At 44.6% G+C, this 23,123-nt stretch overlaps 1 protein-coding gene across 1 annotated transcript; it reads left to right on the plus strand.

The window, feature by feature from the left end:
* Positions 1–2,849: 2,849 nt before the first annotated feature.
* On the plus strand, positions 2,850–22,513 carry LOC132569090 (uncharacterized protein K02A2.6-like; the record flags this gene model as incomplete). Its single annotated transcript, XM_060235272.1, has 2 exons — positions 2,850–2,868; positions 21,954–22,513. Coding segments are annotated over exons 1-2 (579 nt in total), but the record flags the coding sequence as incomplete, so codon positions are not given.
* Between the last annotated feature and the right edge of the window lie 610 nt (positions 22,514–23,123).

Here is a 23,123-nt window from a genome sequence, read left to right on the forward strand (position 1 = left end):
ACTGCCCCCCCTAAGCTCTCGCCCTGGGCTTGTGTGGGTACAGTAGGTGGAATTTCTTAAGCAATTGTGGAGCTGATACATCGCTAGCTTTGACCCACTCGTCACAGCTCGGGGGAAAGTACTTCCATCGGATTAAGTAGTACAGCACCCTCCGCTGGACCCTGGAGTCCAGGATCTCCTGCACCTCATGGTGGCTCTGGCCCTTCACTCGCGTAGGAGGTGGCTCGGGAGGACGAGGGTGCCAGGACGTAGCCCCAGGATCTTTGCGAAGAAGGCTGCAATGAAAAACAGGGTGGATCTTACTCAACAATTTTGGCAGCTCCAACTCCACCGTCACGCTATTAATCACTCGTTTTATTTTAAACGGGCCCAAATACTTGTAGGCCAGCTTCCGGCAGGCCTGAGGCAGGGGAAGGTTCTTGGTTGACAGAAAGACTTTCTCTCCTTCCCTGAACTCCCACTGGGGGGAGTGTTTTTTTATCAAACTGCCATTTATATTCTTCTTTGGCCTTTTCCAAGTTTTCTTGGATCACCCCCCACCCCTGCTGGATCCCCTCCCACCATTGTTGACAAGAGGTCGGCTTGGGCCCCCCCGCGGGTAATGGGAGATGGGGGAAGGGCTTGCCCTCATAACCATTCACTATTTGGAACAGGGAGGATTTTGTGGAGCTGTGCAGGCTGTTGTTATACCCGTATTCGGCAAAGGCCAGCAGTTCCACCCAGTTTGACTGCTGAAAGTTGATGTAGCACCTAAGGTACTGCTCGAGAAGCCCGTTCACCCTCTCCGTCTGTCCGTCCGTTTGTGGGTGGTAGGCTGAGCTGAGCCCCTGCTCTATCCCCGTGATTTTGCAAAACTCCCGCCAGAAGTTGGCAACGAACTGTGGCCCGCGGTCACTAATGACCTTATCTGGGAACGAGTGGAGGCGGACCACGTGATTAAAGAATAGATGGGCTAACTTCTTGGCGGTGGGTAATTGCTTGCACGGGATGAAGTGCGCCTGTTTAGAGAAAGTGTCCACCACCACTAGTATCACCGTTTTCCCCTGGGAGGGAGGTAGTTCGACTATAAAGTCCATCAAAACCACCGCCCACGGCCGGGTCGCAGTTAGCAAAGGTATTAGGTGACCGGGCGGTTTCCCCCCCCCCTTCGCTTGGCCATGATACACGTCGGGCAGGAGCTTACAAACTCTGACACATCTCTTTTCAGTTGTGGCCACCAAAACTGCCGGGTGATCAAATTCAGCGTCTTTACGTAGCCGAAGTGCCCCGCTAGGCGGTTTGAGTGAAACTGTTCTAGCACTTCCCCCCGTAGGCTTTTTGGTACATAGATCTTCCCGTTGCGGTACCAGAGCCCCCCTTCTCCCTTCTCTACTCCTTCGGGCCGCTCCCCTCCCTCCGCCTCCGTTTCGGCCACGAAGCATTCCTTTTCTCTCGGCTCTGGGATCCCTGTCTTCTTCCCTGATCTGGTGGTGACTCCACCCGCTACCTGGGTGGGGGGAACAAGGGAATCTATCACTTCTTCCCTCTGGCTGTCATGTTGGGGCATGCGCGAGAGCGCGTCGGCCAAAAAATTCTTGGTGCCGGGGATGTGTTTTAGCACAAAGTCAAATTTGGCGAAGAACCCCGCCCATCTTATTTGTTTGGTGGTTAATTTACGTCGACCGGTTAGCGCCTCCAGGTTTTTGTGGTCCGTCCAGATTTCGAACAGGACCCGGGCTCCCTCCAGCCATGATCACCAGGTTTTGAGGGCGAACGTGACCGCAAAAGCCTCTTTGTCCCACACGGACCAGTTCCTCTGCTCGTTTGAAAACTTGTGGGAAATGTACGCACAAGGTCGGAGCCCCCCCTCATCATCCCGTTGCATTAATATTGCCCCCACCGCGACGTCGGAGCCGTCACATTGCACTACGAACGGTTTTAGTTCATTGGGGTGGGCCAACACCGGTTCACTGGTGAACAACCTTTTCAGTTCGTCAAAGGCGCGCTGGCACTCGGGGGACCAGGGGAGGCACGCCCCAGGTTTTTTCGCCTCCTCCCCTTTCCCTTTTGTTTTGAGGAGCTCGGTGAGGGGTAGCATGACCTGGGCGAACCCTTTGATGAACCCGCAGTAAAAATTTGCGAACCCGAGGAATGATTGTAGCGGCCGTCGGGTTCGGGGCGGTTCCCAGTCTAAGACGGCTTGTATTTTCGCGGGATCCATCGCTAGTCCCTCCCCCGACACTCTAAAGCCCAGGTAATCCAGCTCCGACTTGTGGAACTCACACTTGGTCAATTTAGCATGCAATTTGTTCTGGTACAAGGTAGTTAGCACTTTTCTGACCAACGGCACGTGCGATTCGAGATCTTTCGAATAAATAATGATGTCATCCAGGTAAACCACCACCCCCTTATACAAATATTCCCTCAGTACTTCATTGATAAAGTTCATAAACACTCCTGGCACCCCTTGCAGCCCGAACGGCATCACCAAGTACTCGAACTGTCCCATCGGCGTGTTGAACGCCGTTTTCCACTCGTCCCCCTCCTTGATCCGGACCCGGAAGTATGCATCGCGGAGGTCGAGTTTTGTGAATACTTTGCCCTCCGCCACTGTGCTTAGCAGATCTTTTATCAGCGGGATCGGGTAGGCATTCGACATGGAAATCCCGTTTATCCCGCGAAAATCTGTGCAAAGTCTCAAACTACCATCCTTCTTTCGGAATAGCACGGGGGCGGCATGGGGGGCTGTAGCCGGCCGGATGAAACCCTGTCTCAAGTTTTTGTCTATGAACTTTTTTAGTTCCGCCTTCTCCGCCCAGCCCATCGAGTAGAGCTTAGCTTTCGGCAGCTCCTGCCCCGGTATTAGCTCGATGGCGCAATCGGTCGGCGGTGTGGGGGTAGCTCATCCGCTTCCTGCTCGCTAAATGCCTTTTTTAGATCCCGATACTCCCTAAGGATCGATCGTACCTCCTCTATGGTTAGGCACAGCCGTTCGTTTTGCGGCGGGGCTTTGGGCCCCCAGTCCTCCCGCCAGTGGTGGTGCTCACACCGCCAGTCCGGGAAGCGCACTATTTGGGCTTCCCACTGTATGTCTGGTTGGTGCCTCGCTAGGCAGCCCGCCTCTACCACCAGGTCAAATGAGGAGGAAGGTGCCACTACGAACACTTCTATCCCCCAATGGTCATTGGTCCCTACCGGCACCGCTTGGGTTTCTTCGGTGCATGGTTCCCCTTTCATTACTGACCCGTCCATCTGTTCGAATTGGATCGGGCGGGGCAGGGGGTGATCCAAGAAAACTTGAAAAAGGCCAAAGAAGAATATAAACAGCAGTTTGATAAAAAACACTCCCCCCAGTGGGAGTTCATTTTGTTCAGACTGTATTGCAGCCAAATAATAGTCTCTTTAACAAATATCCAATTATGATCTGGGTCGATTTAAATGTCCATATTCCAATTAATTCAAATTGTTTCCAGTGTTTAAAGAAGTTCTTTGACTTTCCACGGTCTCATTCATAGGGAAATTAGAGATATCGAACTCTTCCCCTTCCTTTGAACTACTAAGTTATTACAATATAAAAAAGACCCATTAGCCTTTAGCAATTGAAAGCAAACTTACTTGCATTGCAGAATTGTTGTGCTTGAGATAGAGGGATGATAGATCAAAAGCTTGTTAGAGAAAAGAAAGGCAAGCAGTAGAGCGTTCATCTCTTGTTGCTGTATTAGTGGTTGCGATGGGAAGAGCTTCAGAGCACACAGAAGGAACAGGAGCAACAGCTGTTGCACCCCCATTCCACTGTGAAAGCCCCATGCCTAAGAGACCCCCCCAGGGTCTCTTGGGGGGGGGGGGTGTCAGATCTGTGACACCCCTCCCCCTGCCCGATGATGGGGAGTCGCAAGCAGGAGAGCTCGCAAATCCACCTGCTAGCAAGACAACATAGCCCGGAAGTCACAATATTTTTTTCCCAATGTTTTCCAGTTTATTCATACAAACACAAAACATAGGCATAACCGATATAAACAAACATTAAAACATAAAGGTGGAGAGTGTGGTAAAAATAGCGTTCATGTTACTTACAACCCAATACAGAAGGGAAAAAATAAGTAATAATAATTCAGTAAGATAAATAGTAAATCTTAATTGGCAGAATTCTTGTTTGTCCAGTACCATTTTTAACATTTCAACACTTTGTTAACCAATCATAAAATAAAATCCAGTTCTTATTTACATATTTCTCAGGTTTAAGTCTTAATATATTAGAAAGAATATCCATCTTCACTATATCGATTATTTTTACAATAAGATCATCAATTGTTGGCAGCTCTTATCATTTCCACTGTTCTGCCAACAATATCCTCGCAGCAGTATTAACAGGAATTATCAAATGTTTTTCAGTTTTCCCATTTTACCCGGAAACAGGTTTAAAAGGAAAAGCTCTGGCTTGAAAGGGATAACAGTTTTTAACATTTTTGGAGTATTTCATGGACTTTTGATCAGAAAACCTTTTTTTTGCAGGACCACTATACATGAAAGAATGTTTCCGTGTTATTCTCACACTTCCAGCATTTGTTTGATAGGCCTGGGTACATTTTTGCTAGTTTAGCCAGTGTCATATGCCACTGGTATATGATTTATATTGTCGATGCGCTCAGAGACCAAGAGGGTGATTCTTAGCGATGCAAGAATGAAGGCTGTACACAGTAGCTGTAAAACCACTATATACATTTATTTACAATACCACTCACTCTCCTGACTGACAATATGCTCCGCTGCACTCCAACTCCTTTAACCCACAATCACCACAGTTACTCTGTACATTTATACATGGGACAGCCAATCAGCAACTTGCTGTGTCATGCTGACTCTGCTGGCTGATGTAATTCCTCTGGCAGCCAGCCACCTGCTGTCAGGTAGATCATCTAAGCCTTCAGATCTACTTTCTGCTCTGCAGCACATGCTATAAGCTGTCTCTTTACACATAATAGTGACATATATATGTTCTCTTTAAATGATGTTCCCTGTAATCTTTATATTTGTATCCCAAATCTTGGACCACTGTTCCAATTGGATACTATGCCCTATATTCCTGGCCCATTTGATCATAACCTCCTTAACCACCTTGTCCTGCATTTCTAACTGGAGGAGGTAGTTCTAGATTTTACTGATCAATTTTACATCATCCTCTAAAAAGAGCTTATCAAACGTGCAGTCTTGTACATAAAACCCTTTTTCTTTGTCCTTGTTGTATCTTGATTTTAATTGTGCCATCCTCCACCAGTCTAAAGTAAAATTCAGGGCCAGCAGTCCATTACTAGACCTCAGTGCCCCATCATTGTCCAGCAGATCTTTATATCTTATTGGGACCTCATGGACTGACAAGTGTGGCTGTGTAAAAGCCTCCAACGGAGCCACCCAGTTCGGAATCTTATTATATAGTACTCCCCTTATTTTTTCCCCACATTGTAATTAGTGACTTCCTTATTAGGTGATTTTTAAAATATTTGTGTCCTTCCACTTTGTACAATATGAATGTGTGCCAGCCAATTCTTAAATCATGGCCTTCAATTGTTAATAGTTTAGTTCAAAGGTATGCCACACTTTGTAAAGTGACCTGGCCAACAACTAAACAAACCACATTTAGCCCAGAGCCACTCCAATAACAATGTAAACCCAATTTAATATCATACTTCTACTGTCACTCAACTAAACATTTCACCTAAAAAATTGACTATATTTCTTCATAATGCTTCACTGCTGGATTTTGTTTCCATAGTGTGTAATCATCTTTTAAAGAAATGACTATTATTGATCAGCTTGTCACTGAAGTGTGAATTGATCAGTAAGGCTAGATATTATATCAAGGAGAGGTCCCTAATGTGGTGCCTGTGGGTATTATAAGCATCTGCTGGCATCTTTCCTGGCACCGCCAAGTGTTTTTAGAAATTGGACAGGGCCATGTGGAGCTTTCCCGAGCAAGGCTTCTAACTGGCCATTGAAGATTTGATTGTTTGTACAGATTTCTTTTTAAAAAATATTGGGGCAGGGGCACCAGGCTTTAAAAGGTTTGGGTCCCCTGAAATAAAGCTAAGTTAATAGGGTGCTGATAAGCAACCATTCAGGAAACCATGAGAAGATGGTTTCAGTAACCTCCCTCCAGGAAAGTTAATTTTCAATAGCTTCAGTATGTCACAGTCCACATCCCTATGAAACTCCTTCCATTTCATATGCACTGGATGACAATTTTGATTTAAATATGTTATTTAATACCCTAAAAATGACCAAATCATTATCTCCCCATTCCACTATTACAGAGTAAGTTAAAAAGTTCGTTTAGGTGAAAAGAGTTACAGGGGCATGCAGAGAAGAAAAAATAGCCCTAGAAAAAGATCCATCCTGGCCCATTGGCCCTGCCCCCCATAGAAGGGAGTGAAGCATAAAGAAGACAGCCTGTGTACTGACCAGCCCCAAACAACATGTGGCTTGTTTGAGTACCTCCTACAGCACACACATATTTCCCTCACTATATGTGGACACATTCATCTGCATTTCATGTGTGGCTTTGAACTGATGTCACAGGGTTGGTTTACACTCTAATATGACCTTTAAACTTTATTACCTCTATAGATTAAACTGCTAATACCAGAGGCTAGGCATAGTGATTTCACAGATAAGACTAAACCTCAGGCAGATTTTTGTAATAGATCAAGAAAAACAAAAAGCAAATATAATATATGCAGCTAGGGTTTTAAAAAAAAAACAGTGTTTAAAAAACGAGAGGGGGGTTGTCCATTTTTACACTAAATTTAAAATTTTAGGAATATTTTTACATTCCTTAAAGAAGGGCGGGGTTCCCCATAAGAAAACAAGTAGTTAGATACTTCCTGTAACTGCTGGGGCTATTCAGCTAAAGTCCCCTTAAATCCAAGCACAGAACGGCTAAATTAATATTTGAAATTAAATTTGCATTAATTTAGCATTTGATGTAAAAGGCAGCATGGGAAGGAGAGGAGCTCTTGTCTGAGCTTCCCCTTTCAGCAATACCTATTGTTAATCAACCAGAAGTTGATTCATTCATCCTCTTTTATTAATTAGCTCCCACTTAGCATGATTGGTTCCAGTGGGGTGTGGAGCCTTGGCCTATGCTTTTTATTTAGAACACATACAAGCAGGCCCCAGCTCTGTGAAGTAGCAGACCCTGCTCCAGTACCAGTCTCCCACGTTCAGTGACAAAGTGTCTGGTACAAGGGAATAAACAGGCAAATTTAGCACGCATGCAATTTCAGCAGCAGGGTGAGGAAGAGAGGGCACTAGTCTCTCCATGTTTTTAAAAGAGTAAGCACATTTTCCTCAAGCAAATCTACATAAATAGGAACTTTATTAAAAGGATATATTTAAAAAAAATAGGAAGGTTAAATGCCAGCCAGGGACAGAGTGTTGGGGACTATCCAGTATATTGCACTGAATGTAACATGTATGACTATCTGGTTTTCAGGGAGTTTGTACCCTTGAGGCCAAGGTGGCTGACCTGGAGAAGCAAATACTGTCAGGCACCCAGATAAGATTCTTGAGACTTGTTAAATATGTTTCACTCTGATAATGGCAGCCATGCTTTTGTCAGAGAGCATGAGGGTCAAGGGGAAAAGTCTGCCAAGCTGAAGAAAGGGGGAATGTTCCCTCAGAAGGAACATAGTTGGTTCAATGCATGGAGGAAACACAGTTGCAGTGATCATAACTCTTTATTGAGTTACAGCATGATAACCAGTAATTAAGAAGACTGATGAACTGGGCCAATGGGGCCTACTATATACAAGTCAAGGTTCCCGTGCTAGGACACCATTGGATAATTCAAACCAGCTGGGGACCCATGATTGGAGCAGAGCGGCAGGGATTTGGATCCTACTGCCCATTGTTCCTGAGTTCCCAAGCTCAGTCCTAACAACTCCTATAGGCCAGACAGGAACACTAGTAATATAAGTCCTCATAACAACAGTTGGTTAACAGGCATCCTTTCATACTAGGGAACCATCTTTGTTGAGGAAAGGAGAGAAGCTTTTGGTAGTTGGTGATTTGATCCTTAAGCATGTAGATGGATGTGTTGCAAACCTGTGTACTAAGCACATGATGACTTGCCTACCTGGTGCAAAAGTAGTGGACATTATGTGTGGTTATGGCTAGAAAAAACTGGAACCACAAGGGAAGTGAGCAAGCTAAGAAAACAAAACAAAAAATCCCTATGTCACAATACAACTAAATAATGCCACTAAAGTGTATTTTTAAAATCTTTTTAATATATTAATATATTTTGTCTTTTTATTTTATATATCAAATTTATGTGTTTGTATATTACTCTTATATGACATACAACATCCCAAAATATAATACAAAAATAAACTTTATAACAATAACCAACAAGCTCTTCCACTGGACCCTGAAGATCATACATAATAAACCCAACAACAGTGTTTCCTCTAAGCTGAGTTAGTATAAGCTAGCTCACAGTTTTTAAGCTTCTGGCTCACACATTTTTGTCTTAGCTCAGGAAAAATGGCCCCAGAGCAAATTAATTTCTGCAGTAGCTCACAAATAGAATGTCAGTAACTCATAAAGTAGAATTTTTGCTCACAAGACTTCACAGCTTAGAGGGAGTATTGCCCAACAGATGTAATTAACTATATATAGTTCCATTTCAAACTTTGTTATTTCTCAGGGGTTAATTTCAGTCATTGTCCAAAAATGGCTGAAAACTTTTTGCCACATTTGGTTATTTACATCTGTCGCCAAAAATTCTTCAGCACTTTCTACAATAGAACCAGTAATGTTTGAAAATACAGTATCAAATAATACAAGCAAATGAATATGTTTACTCAGACTTGTTACTCACCATCCTTGTAGTATATCTCTGTAGATTACTTTGTCAATTGGAACGCTGCTATTGTACACTGTCGTTTGTAAAAATGTGTGAGTAAAATAAATCTGATCGTGAATAAAACAAACCTGGAAAATCACAAATACCTCCCCATGCACCCCAGTGATATCTGTTCCACACCTAGAAGACAGCTAACTAACAACCCTCTCCAAGATCCCTGACCCAACTGAACTGAAGAAAAATTGCTGCCTGACCCTGAAGTGGTGAATACCATTTCCCTGGGCATGTAAGAAGGGTTATGAAAACTAATTATGAACCCATTCCTACCTTCCTTCTCATGATCTGTATAAGTTAACAGATGGCCATCTGGTTTCCATTTAAACACCTCCAAAGAAGAAGAGCCTACTACCTCCCAAGAAAGCTTGTTCCACTGAGGAACCACTCTGTCAGGAGGTCCTTCTTGATGCTTAGTTCTGGTTTGCCCTTCTGGGGCAACAAAACCCCCCCAACTTCACACAATCCTCTATATGACATCCCTTCAAGTACTTGAAGATGGTGATCATATCACCTCAGTCATCTCCTCTCCAGGCTAAACATACCCAGCTCCTTCAGGCTTTCCTCACAGGACTTGGTCTCCAGACTTCTTACCATCTTTATTGCCCTTCTCTGGACATGTTTCAGCTTGTCTATATCCTTCTTAAATTGTGGTGCCCCAAACTGAACACATTACTCCAGGAGAGGCCTTACTAGAGCAGAGCAAAGAGAAAACATCATTTTGCATGATGTGGACACTTTACTTCTATTGATACAGCCCAAATTGTTTTGTGTTTTTAGCTAAGCCCTCTGGATTCTTTTCGCACATACTACTTCCAAGACAAGTCTCCCCCATCCTATAACTATGCATTGAATTTTTCCTACCTAAACACAGAATTTTACATCTATCCCTGTTAAAATTCATTTTATTTGTTTTAGCCCAGTATCCAGCCTGTTGAGATCATCCTGAATCCTGACTCTGTCTTCTACTTTATTTGCTGTCCTTCACAATTTATTATCATCTGCAAATTTAATAAGCATTTCCTCTGTTTCTTCATCCAAATCATTTATAAAGATGTTGAACAAAACAGGTTCCAGGACAGATCCTTTAGGTATTCCACTTGTCACTTCTCTCCAAAAGGATGAGGAACCATTAACAAGCACTATTTGGGTGCAATCTGTCAACCAGTTGCAGTCCCACCTAACAATAATCTAAACCAATCTTACCAACTTGTCAACAAGAATTTTATCAATATTGTTATCAAAAGTTTTACTGAAATCAAGATTAGCTATGTCTACATAATTTCCTGATCCAGTAAGGTAGTAACATGCTGGGGGGGGGGGAGAATTAGGTTAGCTTGACATGGTTTGATCTTGAGAAACACCAACTGGATCTTAGTGATCACAGCCATCCTTTTTAAATGTTCAAGGACTGGCTGTTTATTTGTTCTTATTTTTTCAGGTATAGACATCAAGCTGGCAGATTAGTGGTTACCCAGATTCCTTCCTTTTTTCCCTTCTTGGAGATGGGAACAGCCGCCCTGAGCCTACCTCGGTGGGGAGGGCGGGGTATAAATAAAATTTTATTATATTTTATTATTATATTATTATTATTATTTGTCTTATTATTATATGAAAAATAATTTGCAAATAGATCAGCATAGCTGTATTTTAAGTTATAAGGTATGAACAGTATATAGATAATATACAAACTATTATTCTGATATAAATTATTTGTTCAATTTTAATAAATTCTTTATTGTTAATTTATACACATGCCTAATTTGCATAAATTTATCTTTTGTAAACTAATTTGGTTTTTGAATAAAATTAATAATAATTAATGTTTAGGATTTTGTTGTGATTGCTCAAATAACACTTTAAAGCCACAACTACATTTCCAAATCAAATGGTAATCCATTAACATTTATAGAGGCCTTAAAATAACTAATTAAAATTGAAAGGGGATTCATTTTAATTTGAAATTTGCTGTTAAATGTGCCTTTTAATTTACTGTACCTTCTTATTATGGCTCTTAGTGCAAGCATTTCAGGAGGCAATTGTAAGAACTGAGCATATACAAATAAGAATCAAATAGTATTCCCATGTGTAATTATCTCATACTATGATGAAATAGTATGATATGAAGATACTTTATTGTAAGCAATAGCAGTTCTTAGTGAATTTATATACAGCTATTCGATGATGTATAGTGTTACAAAAATAATCCTGATAACAATTCACCATTCCTATAGAACTTAATTTAATGAGGTTTAATATAGAAATTGCATCTTAGTTGAAGCTTGTATCAATTTTCTTCGTAATGTCTGAGAACACTGTAATCTGATATTCTAATTAGATTTTCAAGTGGGCTTTGGCATTATTAACCCAACACAAATAATGTCCTTATAAAACCCTTAACCTTTCCAGGAGCATTCTTAAATTTACCTTCTAGAAACTAAGACAGTATTCAGGAATTGGAAAAATAATTCCATTGAGGTGTGCTAGTTAGTCTATAATTTTTTCAGCCTTAAACAGAGCTAAATAATAATAATAAAAAGAACTAGATATGATTCCAGTGGGCAAGTAGAATTGTCAGGTCCCTATTCATACTGGGACATTACCTGAAAGGACCAGGTTAGCCCAATCTCATCAGATCTTGGAAACATAGCATAGTCAGCTGTGGTTAGTACTTGGATAGGAGGCCACCAAGGAACTCTAGGGTTCCTGCACAAAGGCAGGAAGATGCAAACTGTCTCTGAACACCACCTGCCTTGAAAACCATCTATACTAGGAATACCACAGTAGATGGGATTTGTCTTATCTTATCTTTCTCTCTCTCTCTCTTTCTATCTATCTTATTCTATTAAAGTTTCTCTTTAAAAGCCTGCTCTTGGTGTCCTTGCATTCAGTATCTGGAATGAGGGAATAAACAGACAAGTTTTGTAGACATGTGAGTTCAGCAGCAGGGTTAGGAAACTAGGGCACTAATCTCTTCACATCTCTAATAAGATAAGCAGACTTTTAAACAAATCCACATAAACAGGAAATCCTTCCACACAGGCCCGGCGCTTGGGGTTCCAGCACCCCAAGCAAAAACCTGTACCTCCACCCCCGCTCCAAGTTTTATTTTCGCGTGCTCAGAGCACGCGCAGCCCAATGACGTTACTGGAAGTGACATCATCGGGTCGCACGCGCATGGCCCACCCCTGTTCTTGGCCTTCTCCCACTTCAAAGGGAGCTGGAAAGACCTCTTCCCAGCTCCCTCTGAATTGGGAGAGGGCCAGACATCCCCCGACCTCCTAAGGTCGACCCCACCAAGGTCAAAAAGACAGTGGGCACTTTCAGAGGCTCTGACTCTGAGTGTGCTCGCTGCCACGCTCTGACTTTGCCGAGGCAGGATGGAGTGCCAGCGAGCATGCTCAGAGCTGGCTCTGAGCATGCCCGCTGTCTTCCTGACCTTGCCGAGGCTTTCCAAGCCTTGGCAACTCGGGAAGCAGCCACAGTGGGAGAGGGGCGCCTCTTGGCCCTTAGGCGGTCACCTACTTGGCTTACTCCCACACGCCGGCCCTTCTTCCACATGAACAAACCATCCCTGGGCAGAGAGGGAGGTGTTTTTTTGGGGGGGTTTTTTTTGGTAATTGGTGATTTGATCCTTAATCATGTAGATTGATGGGTGACAGCCTGCATACTGACCTCATGGTGACTTGCATGCCTGGTGACATGATAGAGGTTTACAAAGTTATGTATGGGATAGAGAAGGCAAAGAAAGAAATACCTTTCTCCTTTTCTCACAATACAGGAACTTGTGGGAACTCAATGAAATTAATGAACAGTAGGCTTAGAACAGATAAAAGGAAGTACTTCATCTGAAGAGTAATTAACACATAGAATTCACTGCCACAAGAAGTGGTGGTGATGGCTACAAGCACAGACAACTTCAAGAGGGGATTAGATGAACATATGGAGCAGAGGTCCATCAATGGCTATTAGCCACTAGGTATGGATGGGACACTATGTCTGGGGCAGTGATGCTCTGTATTCTTGGTATTTGGGTGGGCAACAGTGAGACAGCTTCTGGAGTGCCGGCCTTGCTGGTGGACCTCCTCAAGGCATATGGGTTTTGTGACACAGAATTTGGGCTGGATGGACCACTGGTCTGATCCAACATGGCTTATTTAAAGTTCTTGTGAAAGATGGGTATAGGGCTGTCAACCTCCATCTGGAGGTTGTCCTGGACTTACACCTTATGCCTAGACTACAGAGAACAGTTCCCCTTAAGAAAATGACAGTTTTGGAGGATGGACACTGTGGCATCATATCCCTTTTAAGCCCCCCTTCCCCAAAATCTCCCTTTCCCAGGCTCCACCCTCAAATCTCCAGGAATTTCCTAATTTTAAATTGAAAATCCTAGGCAAGTGGCAGCCAAAGACAAGGCTTATTCAGTCGTTGTACATTACTTACGGAATACCCTTCCTCTTGAGGCTCACTTAACACCTATGCTGCTCTCTGTTAATCACATTTCTGTCCACCCAGGCTTTTAATAACGAGATTTTCTTACCATCATTTGGTGAACTTTCTGAAAACTGCTATTTGAAGCTTTTTTGGGGGAAATGCTGAAGCTGGGTTCCCAATGCTGTATTTTATTTCATCTTTTTTGTTGTTTTTATAATGTTTATATGCTGCCTCAGACAGATTCCCTGGAGAGGTGGCATAAAAACTGCTAAATAAATAACTACTTTCCTGCATTGTCAATAGTTGCATTATGACTGTTTTGGAGCATTTCATAAAAGTATGTGGTATGTGATTTGCTTTCTTTTACAAAATGAGGAAAGAGGAACTATTGGAAGGGCTGAAATGATTGTTTTACACCAAATGACATCAAAATTGCAGTGTTGCTACTGCTGCCTGTCCCCCTAAAAGAAATCCAAAGTCCAAGTGAATCAGAAGGTATCCAATTCTATGGGACCCCCCAAAAAGGATCTCCCAGCTATCCTATTTGGAGAGAAAAAAGGGGTCCACAAAGATGGAATGAAAGAAGAATCTTTGTCATTATTCCATATGGGGGATGAGGGTAGCTGGAGTAGCTGTTTTTCAATATATTACATCATAAGAACATAAGAGAAGCCATGTTAGATCAGGCCAATGGCCCATCCAGTCCAACACTCTGTGTCACACAGTGGCAATTTTTTATATATATATACATACATACACACACTGTGGCTAATAGCCACTGATGGACCTCTGCTCCATATTTTTATCTAAACCCCTCTTGAAGGTGTCTATGCTTGTGGCCACCACCACCTCCTGTGGCAGTGAATTCCACATGTTAATCACCCTTTGGGTGAAGAAGTACTTCCTTTTATCCGTTTTAACCTGTCTGCTCAGCAATTTCATCGAATGCCCATGAGTTCTTGTATTGTGAGAAAGGGAGAAAAGTACTTCTTTCTCTACTTTCTCCATCCCATGCATTATCTTGTAAACCTCTATCATGTCACCCCACAGTCGACATTTCTCCAAGCTAAAGAGTCCCAAGTGTTTCAACGTTTCTTCATAGGGAAAGTGTTCCAGCCCTTTAATCATTCTAGTTGCCCTTTTCTGGACTTTCTCCAATGCTATAATATTCTTTTTGAGGTGCGGCGACCAGAACTGCACACAGTACTCCAAATCAGACCGCACCATCGATTTATACAGGGGCATTATGATACTGGCTGATTTGTTTTCAATTCCCTTCCTAATAATTCCCAGCATGGCGTTGACCTTTTTTATTGCAAACGCACACTGTCTTGACATTTTCAGTGAGTTATCTTCTACCACGACCCCAAGATCTCTCTCTTGGTCAGTCTCTGCCAGTTCATACCCCATCAACTTGTATTTGTAGCTGGCATTCTTGGCCCCAATGTGCATTACTTTGCACTTGGCCACATTGAACCGCATCTGCCACGTTGACGCCCACTCACCCAGCCTCAACAGATCCCTTTGGAGTTCCTCACAATCCTCTCTGGTTCTCACCACCCTGAACAATTTAGTGTCATCCGCAAACTTGGCCACTTCACTGCTCACTCCCAACTCTAAATCATTTATGAACAAGTTAAAAAGCATGGGACCCAGTACCGAACCCTACGGCACCCCACTGCTTGCCGTCCTCCAGTGTGAAGACTGCCCATTTATACTCACCCTCTGCTTCCTATTACTCAGCCAGTTTTTGATCCACAAGAGGACCTGTCCTTTTATGTAATGTAATGTAATGTAAAATTTTATTTGTATCCCGCCCTCCCCCGCTGAAGCAGGCTCAGGGCGGCTAACAACATTTAAGGTGAACAACACAATAATAAAACAATAAATTCACATTAAATTCACATTAAAACCAATCAATGATTAAAACATTCCTAGATGTTATGGAGATTTTACTCCATGACATCAAAATTTCAGGGGTGCTAGTGCTGCCTGTCCTCTAAAAAGCTTCAGGTTTCAATAAAATTGCACCATTCCATTTCTATGAGCCCCTATGGAGGATATGCCATTGCAGAATCAAATAAAAATACAAAGGCATGCTGTTTTGCTGGAAAGCACCTGAACTGGAGGAGAGCACATAGATAATTTGGGGAGGAGAGTTAATTCCCAAGAATCCTAGATTTGTATTCCCATTCTGGGAAATCACTATAACAATGTGAGTCAATAATTTTCATTTATATCTTTGGCTTAGGAATTTTGTAATACACACTCCTACCTGAAGATCTCACAGAAGTACAACTGATCTCCAGAGCAAATGACAGTTCTGGAGAATGGACTCTCAGACATTATTTGCTTGAGACCTTAAACCACAGACTCATCCCAAAATCTCCAGGAATTCCCCAACACTGAGTTGGCAAAACTAACTGGCCATGGATTTTAATTTTTTTTTTTACATATTTTCTGTGTTGCCTGAATCCTGGATTGTTGATATTTTTTCATTTAATTAACAATTTATAACCAAATAGAGACAATATTCACAGCAGATTTATTCAAAATTTCCAAACCTGCTTCAGTCCTTGTAGTGCAGAACTCTCCGTATCTCAAGCTTTGTTGAGTTAGCTAGGGCAGTCCATTTCCCACCATTTTTCTCCCACCAGCTTTTAGGGCACCAGCAGTAAGAGATGGGAGTCACCAGGTGGTCCCCAGCCACAATCCCCATTTTGGATATTATTTCACTATTTGGATATTAGCTTAAACATTATAATACTAAAGAAAAAAATGAAATACTCAATAATGCATTATTGTTTTATGCATCATAGCATACTAACTATGGATGAAGTTAGTTTCATTTAAATTATAAGTATATGCTTAAAATATGTTGTACTTGTCTCTAGTAAACACTTGAAATATCATTATTGTTACGCAAATCAGTCCTCATGTCAGATTTGTCATGTGAATAATGTCTCCTCCATATGAAGAACTAGGGATTGAGTCTGTTAATACATGGCTCCCACCTTGATACAATAAATCATCCAGAGAGGGAAAGATTGAACGGGCACAGATTACCAGAACAATAACCAGAATAGGAGACTGAGGAGCAGAACCAGCTATGAGCATGGATACAAGCTGGATAGGGCTATAGCTTTTAGTAGACGTCAAATGAATAGCATGAAGAAGATACTTCAGCTGGCCAGTCTGTTTATGTCATTAGATAACAAACAGGCCGTTTAATGGCCCGAACAATATCACTATAGATAACATTGGCCTACCATTTTAAAGTAGTACACCAATGTTACTAGAGACTAAAGGTTTGTAGTCACATTTGAATTTTCACTGAAACAGTAAAAAAAAAAATTCCCATAGAGAAGTAGTGTATTAGGAAGAATGTAAGGTTAGAAATCTTCATTCTGACAATTTTTTACATAGTAATTTTTAAAATGGTATAAGCTTCAATAATGGAGACCCTGTTGCAATATCAGGGATGCAGCCCAGATACAGAACCTTAATCTGACTTTCAAGAACTAAGCCTTTATAACTAAGGGAACAAATGTCTGAAACAGCCTTTAAGATAAGACAGATGATTAAAACCTTGAGACTTATTTAACATATTCTTAGATCTCCTTTTCCTCTAAAGATTTGCAAGGCACTTCAATGTGTTAAACATATATTACAGTGAGTAGGATTTCTGAGATATTGTAACACATTATCAATATTTGATTTTTTTTCCAGGGACCACGTGGTAAATAAATGTTTGGACACATTAAGGAGAGGGGCTGTGACTCAGTAGTAGAGCATCTGCTTAGAATGCAGAAGGCCCCAGTTTCAATCCTCTACTTTCCAGTTAAAGGATCTGGCTGTAGGTGATGTGAAATAACTCTCTCTGCCTGAGACCCTGAAGATTTGCTGCCAGTATAAATAGACAAATGCTGACTTTGATGGACCAAGGGTCTAATTCAGTATATTGCACCTTCATGTGTTTCAACACAGCTAAAATTGCTGATAATACAATGAGTCATGAAGTTATTGGCATTTAAATTGTCAACATTTTTTCCTGAAATTCTTCACTAATATGTGGGATAATGCTATTAAAAAAATAAATATTTGGATAGTTGTTCATAACTGAAGAATAATTTAAGTGAAGAATAGCAACCTCATTATATTTAACAGGGGTGACATTTAAGGGTCAAGAGATGACAGATATATTTCATATCATCTATGATCATTCTTCAATAGTATTTATTAGAAAGTAACTACATAAAATAGCTTTTTTGTTTGCCATTTGATCTTGAATATACTAAAGAACTGGTCTATGACACTTCCTGTGGCTTTCTTCTGAAACTTGAAGTGATACTACTGGTGCTTCCAATAAACAATGATACTATGGTACTCATACAAACAAGTGTATATGGAATTTATGATAATATGTATAGACACCTACTAAGTCTCTCAAGGATATTTTATAAGAGAAAGGGGCATTATATAATATGTTAAATTAACCTGCACATCTCTATTTTTCTACTTTTGGGGGGAGGTTTTCTGCAGTCCATCTACCCAAAGCTGAACATGCATTACTAGCACAGGTGTTCTCTTAATATCTAGTCTTCAACCAAAGGCAGTTCAAAATAACAATTTTGCATGATCTATCCTTGTATTTGTTAAGTTACACAGTAAGAGAATAATAAAATTATCAACATATTCAAAATTTAGCAGTAGTTCCTCTTTATTTTAGCATTAATCATATTATGATTCAAAAATGGCTTGTAATTAGGCTATTAGGCTATTCATTTATATTCTCTTTTTCAAAAAGAATTCTACAGCTCTCTAGAGAGCTGATATGGAACTCATTCTAACTATATCTGGAGAGCATCAGATGGAATTCAAGGAACATGTTGTGTCCTAGGCTCAAATGGGAGAACTGTTACTTTTGGAGGGAACTGTTACTTTTGGAGGGAAGCCGAACAAGCCAGAGCTGGAACTCCACACCAGGGTTCCAGAGAAGGCCTAAGCGTGCCCAATCAGGGGAAGGATTGAAACATAAGTAGCCAATCAACATCCAGGCTCATACTGTACCCTGATAGGCCCTTAGGGCCCTGTAAATAGCCAATCCATGTAGATAGTTAAGGACCAATCAGAAGGGGGGAAGAATTGTATAAAAGAGCGGGAAGTTTGAACAGAGCTCAGTCTGTGTGTGTCTTCCTGAAGTAAAGCTGGCTGAAATCACTCTCCGACTCTGGTCTCTTACTGTGCCGATCCCAGTACATTACATTGGCGACGAAGGTGGGATGCCAGTAAGAACCAGCAACAGAACCAGGAACACGGAAAGGCGGCTAAATCCAAGCCATCTGGGTCCGCACCTCCGCTCTGTGCACACCCCAGCTCGCAAGCCGCCCAGACGCGCTGCCAAGAATGGAGGCTCCAGCCAACCTCCTACAGCCCTTTAGCATCGATCGCCCCGAGCTGTGGGACTCGTGGGTTGAAGGCTTCCAGTCATACCTGACCTTCTGGAAGATTACAGAGACTACCATGCAGAGAGCTCTGCTTATCACTACGTGTGGCATGGAGACCGTGGACTTAGCCAGGGCTCTTCTCCAACCCAGGAAGCTCTCAGAGGCGCCGGTGGACGACGTCATCAGTGCTCTGGAGAAGTATTTCCAGCCCCAGCCAACCAAGCTCACCCGGCACTGGGACTTCCGACGAAGGACACAGAAGGCAGGCGAAACTGCCATGGCGTTCTTAACAAGCCTGCGCCGGGTGGCAAGCCAATGCAGTTTCGCAGACCTCAACGAAGCCCTTCCTGACCAGTTTGTATGGGGCTTGAGGGACGAAAAACTAGTGCGGAAACTCCTGTCCCTCTCCGATTGCGACCTAACAAAGGCAATCGACGTGGCCACCAGCTGGGAGAAGGGCAGATCAGCAGAGCCACGGCCGACAAGACAGGCTGCGGCACACCAGATCAACCCTGAACCATCTACGGAGGACTCGGACGAGGACAGAGCTCTACAAACCGGCTGTCGTTCAGCAGGAAGGAAGACCACCCACATCCCACAAGGCATGAGACACAAGACACCACCTGCATGTGCAAGTTGCAGGGGCCAGCACGAGCGGAAGACCTGCCAATTCCGGAATGCCACCTGTTGACTCTGCAACAAGGAAGGCCACATCGCCTGCACCTGCAGATCCAAATCCAGAGCACGCATCCCACAAAGATCTGCGCACTCCGAAGGCCAGCCAGACTTCGAGATCGACGCTCTCCACGCCCACCAATAGGCGGTACAGTACCTACCCTCGCCAGTCAGGCCCTCCAAAATGATTAGATTAGATTAGATTAGATTAGATAATTTTATTTATATCCCGCCCTCCCCGCCGGGGCAGGCTCAGGGCGGCTAACAGTAACAGTAACATTCCATTGTATAAAAACAAGGTTACATTCAACATTAAAATTCTAATAGATTTAAAATTAATTACAGTTATAAAAGTGCTAATGCTATTGCTATTTGTTCTTTATTATGATGGCGGTATCATTAGTACTTAATTTTCTACATCATCGAAAGCCAGTCGGAAGAGGAAAGTCTTGCAGGCCCTGCGGAATTGTTCAAGATCCCGCAGGGCCCGCATTTCCTCTGGAAGTTGGTTCCATAAGCTCGGGGCCACAGAGGAGAAGGCCCGATTGCGGGTGCATTGCAACTTCACCTCTCTTGGTCCGGGGATAGTCAGCAAGTTTTTTCCAGCTGACCTCCGGGTCAATGTAGAGATCGGGGGGGTGCCCTGCCAAATGGAGGTGGACTCTCGGTCAGCATCATCTATTATAGTGGCAGAGACATTTTTTAAAATTCCCATCAGGCTGAGGCCTCGTCTCAGGGACCCGGGGTTTACCTTAATGGACTTCCAGAAGAATAAGGTGCCTATCTTGGGAGTGGGCCCGGTCCCAGTCCAATACAAGGGGTTCAAGGGCCAGCTACAAGTGCTAGTGGTCAAGAACCACCTTACAAACCTTTTGGGTCTCGACTGGTTCAAGCCCCTGGGACTAGAGATCAGGGGGGTCAATAAGACTGGCGGAGTGGACTTTAACAAGGTTTGCAAAGAGTTCCCGGCCGTTTTCGATGGCACCTTGGGCTGCTACACGGGTCCCCCGGTTACACTACACCTTGACCCCACAGTGCGGCCTATTAGGCTTAAAGCGCGGCGAGTTCCATTCGCGCTCAAGCCTAAAATTGAGGAGGAACTGGATAAACTGATTGCGCAGGGAAAACTAGAGCCTGTCACCCACGCAACCTGGGAAACTTCCATCGTGACTCCAGTCAAGCCCAGTGGGGAGGTGCGGATTTGTGCAGACTATAAGTGCACCCTCAACAAGGCTCTTCAGGCCCACGCATATCCTGTGCCCATCGTCAGCCATGTTCTAGCCACCCTAGCCGGCGCAAAAATTTTCGGCAAGTTGGACTTGGCCCAAGCTTACCAACAGCTGCTGGTGGATGAGGCCACGGCCAACGCCCAAACAATTGTGACCCACCGGAGGGCCTTTAGAGTAAAGAGGTTGCAATTTGGTGTGAGTGTGGCTCCGGGGTTGTTCCAGGAACTCATGGACTCTCTTTTAAAAGGACTCCCCGGAGTCACTCCATTCTTCGATGATGTGCTGATCGCGGCAGCCTCGCCTGAAGAATTCGCCGCCTGCCTTAGAGGAGTCCTACAACATTTTGAAACAGCCGGCCTCAAGGTCAAACGGGAGAAGTGCCTCCTGGGCGTGGATTGGGTGGAATTCCTGGGGTTCTCCATCGATGCCCAGGGGGTCCACCCCTCCGACGCCAAGCTGCGTGCCATCAGAGATGCTCCAGCGCCCACCAACAAGCAAGAACTCCAGGCCTTCCTCGGCCTCCTAAACTTTTATCATGCTTTTCTCCCCCACAAGGCAGCGGTGGCCGAACCCCTGCACCGGCTTCTAGACAAGAACCGAACCTGGGCGTGGGGCCACCAGCACGCTAAAGCCTTCCAGGATATCAAGGGCCTCCTGATGTCCAACTCCGTCCTTGCCCATTTCGACGAGACCCTGCCCTTGGTCCTTGCATGCGACGCATCCCCTTATGGCGTGGGGGCAGTTTTGGGCCACCAACTCCCTGATGGGACCGAAGTCCCTATCGCGTATTACTCACGGACCCTCTCGTTGGCGGAGCGGAACTACGCCCAAATCGACAAAGAAGGGTTGGCAGTCGTGGCCAGCGTAAAAAATTTCATGATTACATCTACGGCCGGCCCTTTACCCTCTATACGGACCACAAACCCCTCTTGGGCCTCTTTGCATCGGACCGGCAGACCCCTCAGGTGTTGTCCCCACGGGTCCTCCGTTGGTCCATTTTTTTAGACGGCTACACTTACACCCTAGTGCATCGCCCGGGCAAGGCAATGGGCCATGCTGACGCCCTGAGCTGCTTGCCCTTGCCTGACGTGGATCCCGATCCAGCCCCGGCTCATCAGATCCTGCTGATGGACATGCTTCCAGACAGGCCATTGCTCGCCCGCGACGTTGCTGCCCGCTCCACTCGTGATCCAGTCCTCTCCCGTGTCTTGGACTGGGTGGGGAGGGGGTGGCCCAAGGGCTCGACTGGGCCGGAATTTACTCCGTTTGCAGCCCAGAAAGACGAACTATCCACGCACAAAGGCTACCTACTATGGGGCAACAGAGTCGTCATCCCCAAACCCTTGCAAGACCAAGTGCTGAGAGCCCTGCACGAGGCACACCCGGGCATAGTCCGCATGAAGGCTCTCGCACGGAGCTATGTCTGGTGGCCCGGCCTCGATGCAGAAATTGAGGCTTGGGTTAAAAGGTGCCCGACGTGCCAGGTGTCAAGGCCTGACCCCCCACGTGGCCCAGTGCAATCATGGGAATCCACCAAAAACCCCTGGTCAAGACTGCATATGGACTTTGCTGGCCCCTTCCATGGGCGGACTCTACTCATACTAGTGGATTCATACTCCAAGTGGTTGGAGGTGGTCCAGGTGCCCTCGCCATCGTCGCAGGTGACCATCAGGGCTCTGAGGGCCATCTTTGCAACCCACGGTTTGCCGGAGACCATCGTCACCGACAACGGCACAGCATTCACGTCCGCAGTGTTCCAGGACTTCTTGGCCAGGAACCTCATCAGGCACATTCGCTCTGCCCCGTTTCATCCAGCCACCAACGGCCAGGCAGAGCGGATGGTGCGCACGGCAAAGAAGGCCTTGAACCGTCTGGGCCCCTCAGACTGGCCAAAAGACTTGCCGTGTTTCCTAATGGCCTACCGGACCACACCCACCTCCTCCACTGGTCACAGTCCAGCAGAACTCCTCATGGGCCACCGGATCAGCACCCTGCTGGACAAGCTGCACCCTGACCGAGCCCCAGACAGGCGACCGGCACCAGAACACCTTAAAGCCCCCAGAGGGTTCTACCCAGGTGAGACAGTGTGGGCATGGAACTATGCCACCACTGGCCCCGCCTGGCTCCCTGGAAAGGTGGACCACGTCACCGGACCGGTCTCCTATGCAGTGACCTTGGAGGGTGGACATCTCCTGAGGCGACACATCGACCAACTCCGAGGTCGCCTGCCTGCCGAGGAGCCAAGGTCAGAGGCTCCAGATCCGGACAACGTAAGTCCCTGAGAGCCTGACACAGAACAGGGTTCCGTGGAGCCTGCTTTGCCCCAGCAGGAGGAGACCCCCGACTGCGCAGCTGAACTCAGGTCTCCCGGGTCCGCCGTCCGAGATGTCTCCAGCTCTGCAGCCGCGGAACCACCAACCGAGTTGGAACGCCCAGTCCAGT

The sequence above is a fragment of the Heteronotia binoei genome, chromosome 3 (assembly GCF_032191835.1).
Source record: "Heteronotia binoei isolate CCM8104 ecotype False Entrance Well chromosome 3, APGP_CSIRO_Hbin_v1, whole genome shotgun sequence".
NCBI lineage: Eukaryota > Metazoa > Chordata > Lepidosauria > Squamata > Gekkonidae > Heteronotia > Heteronotia binoei.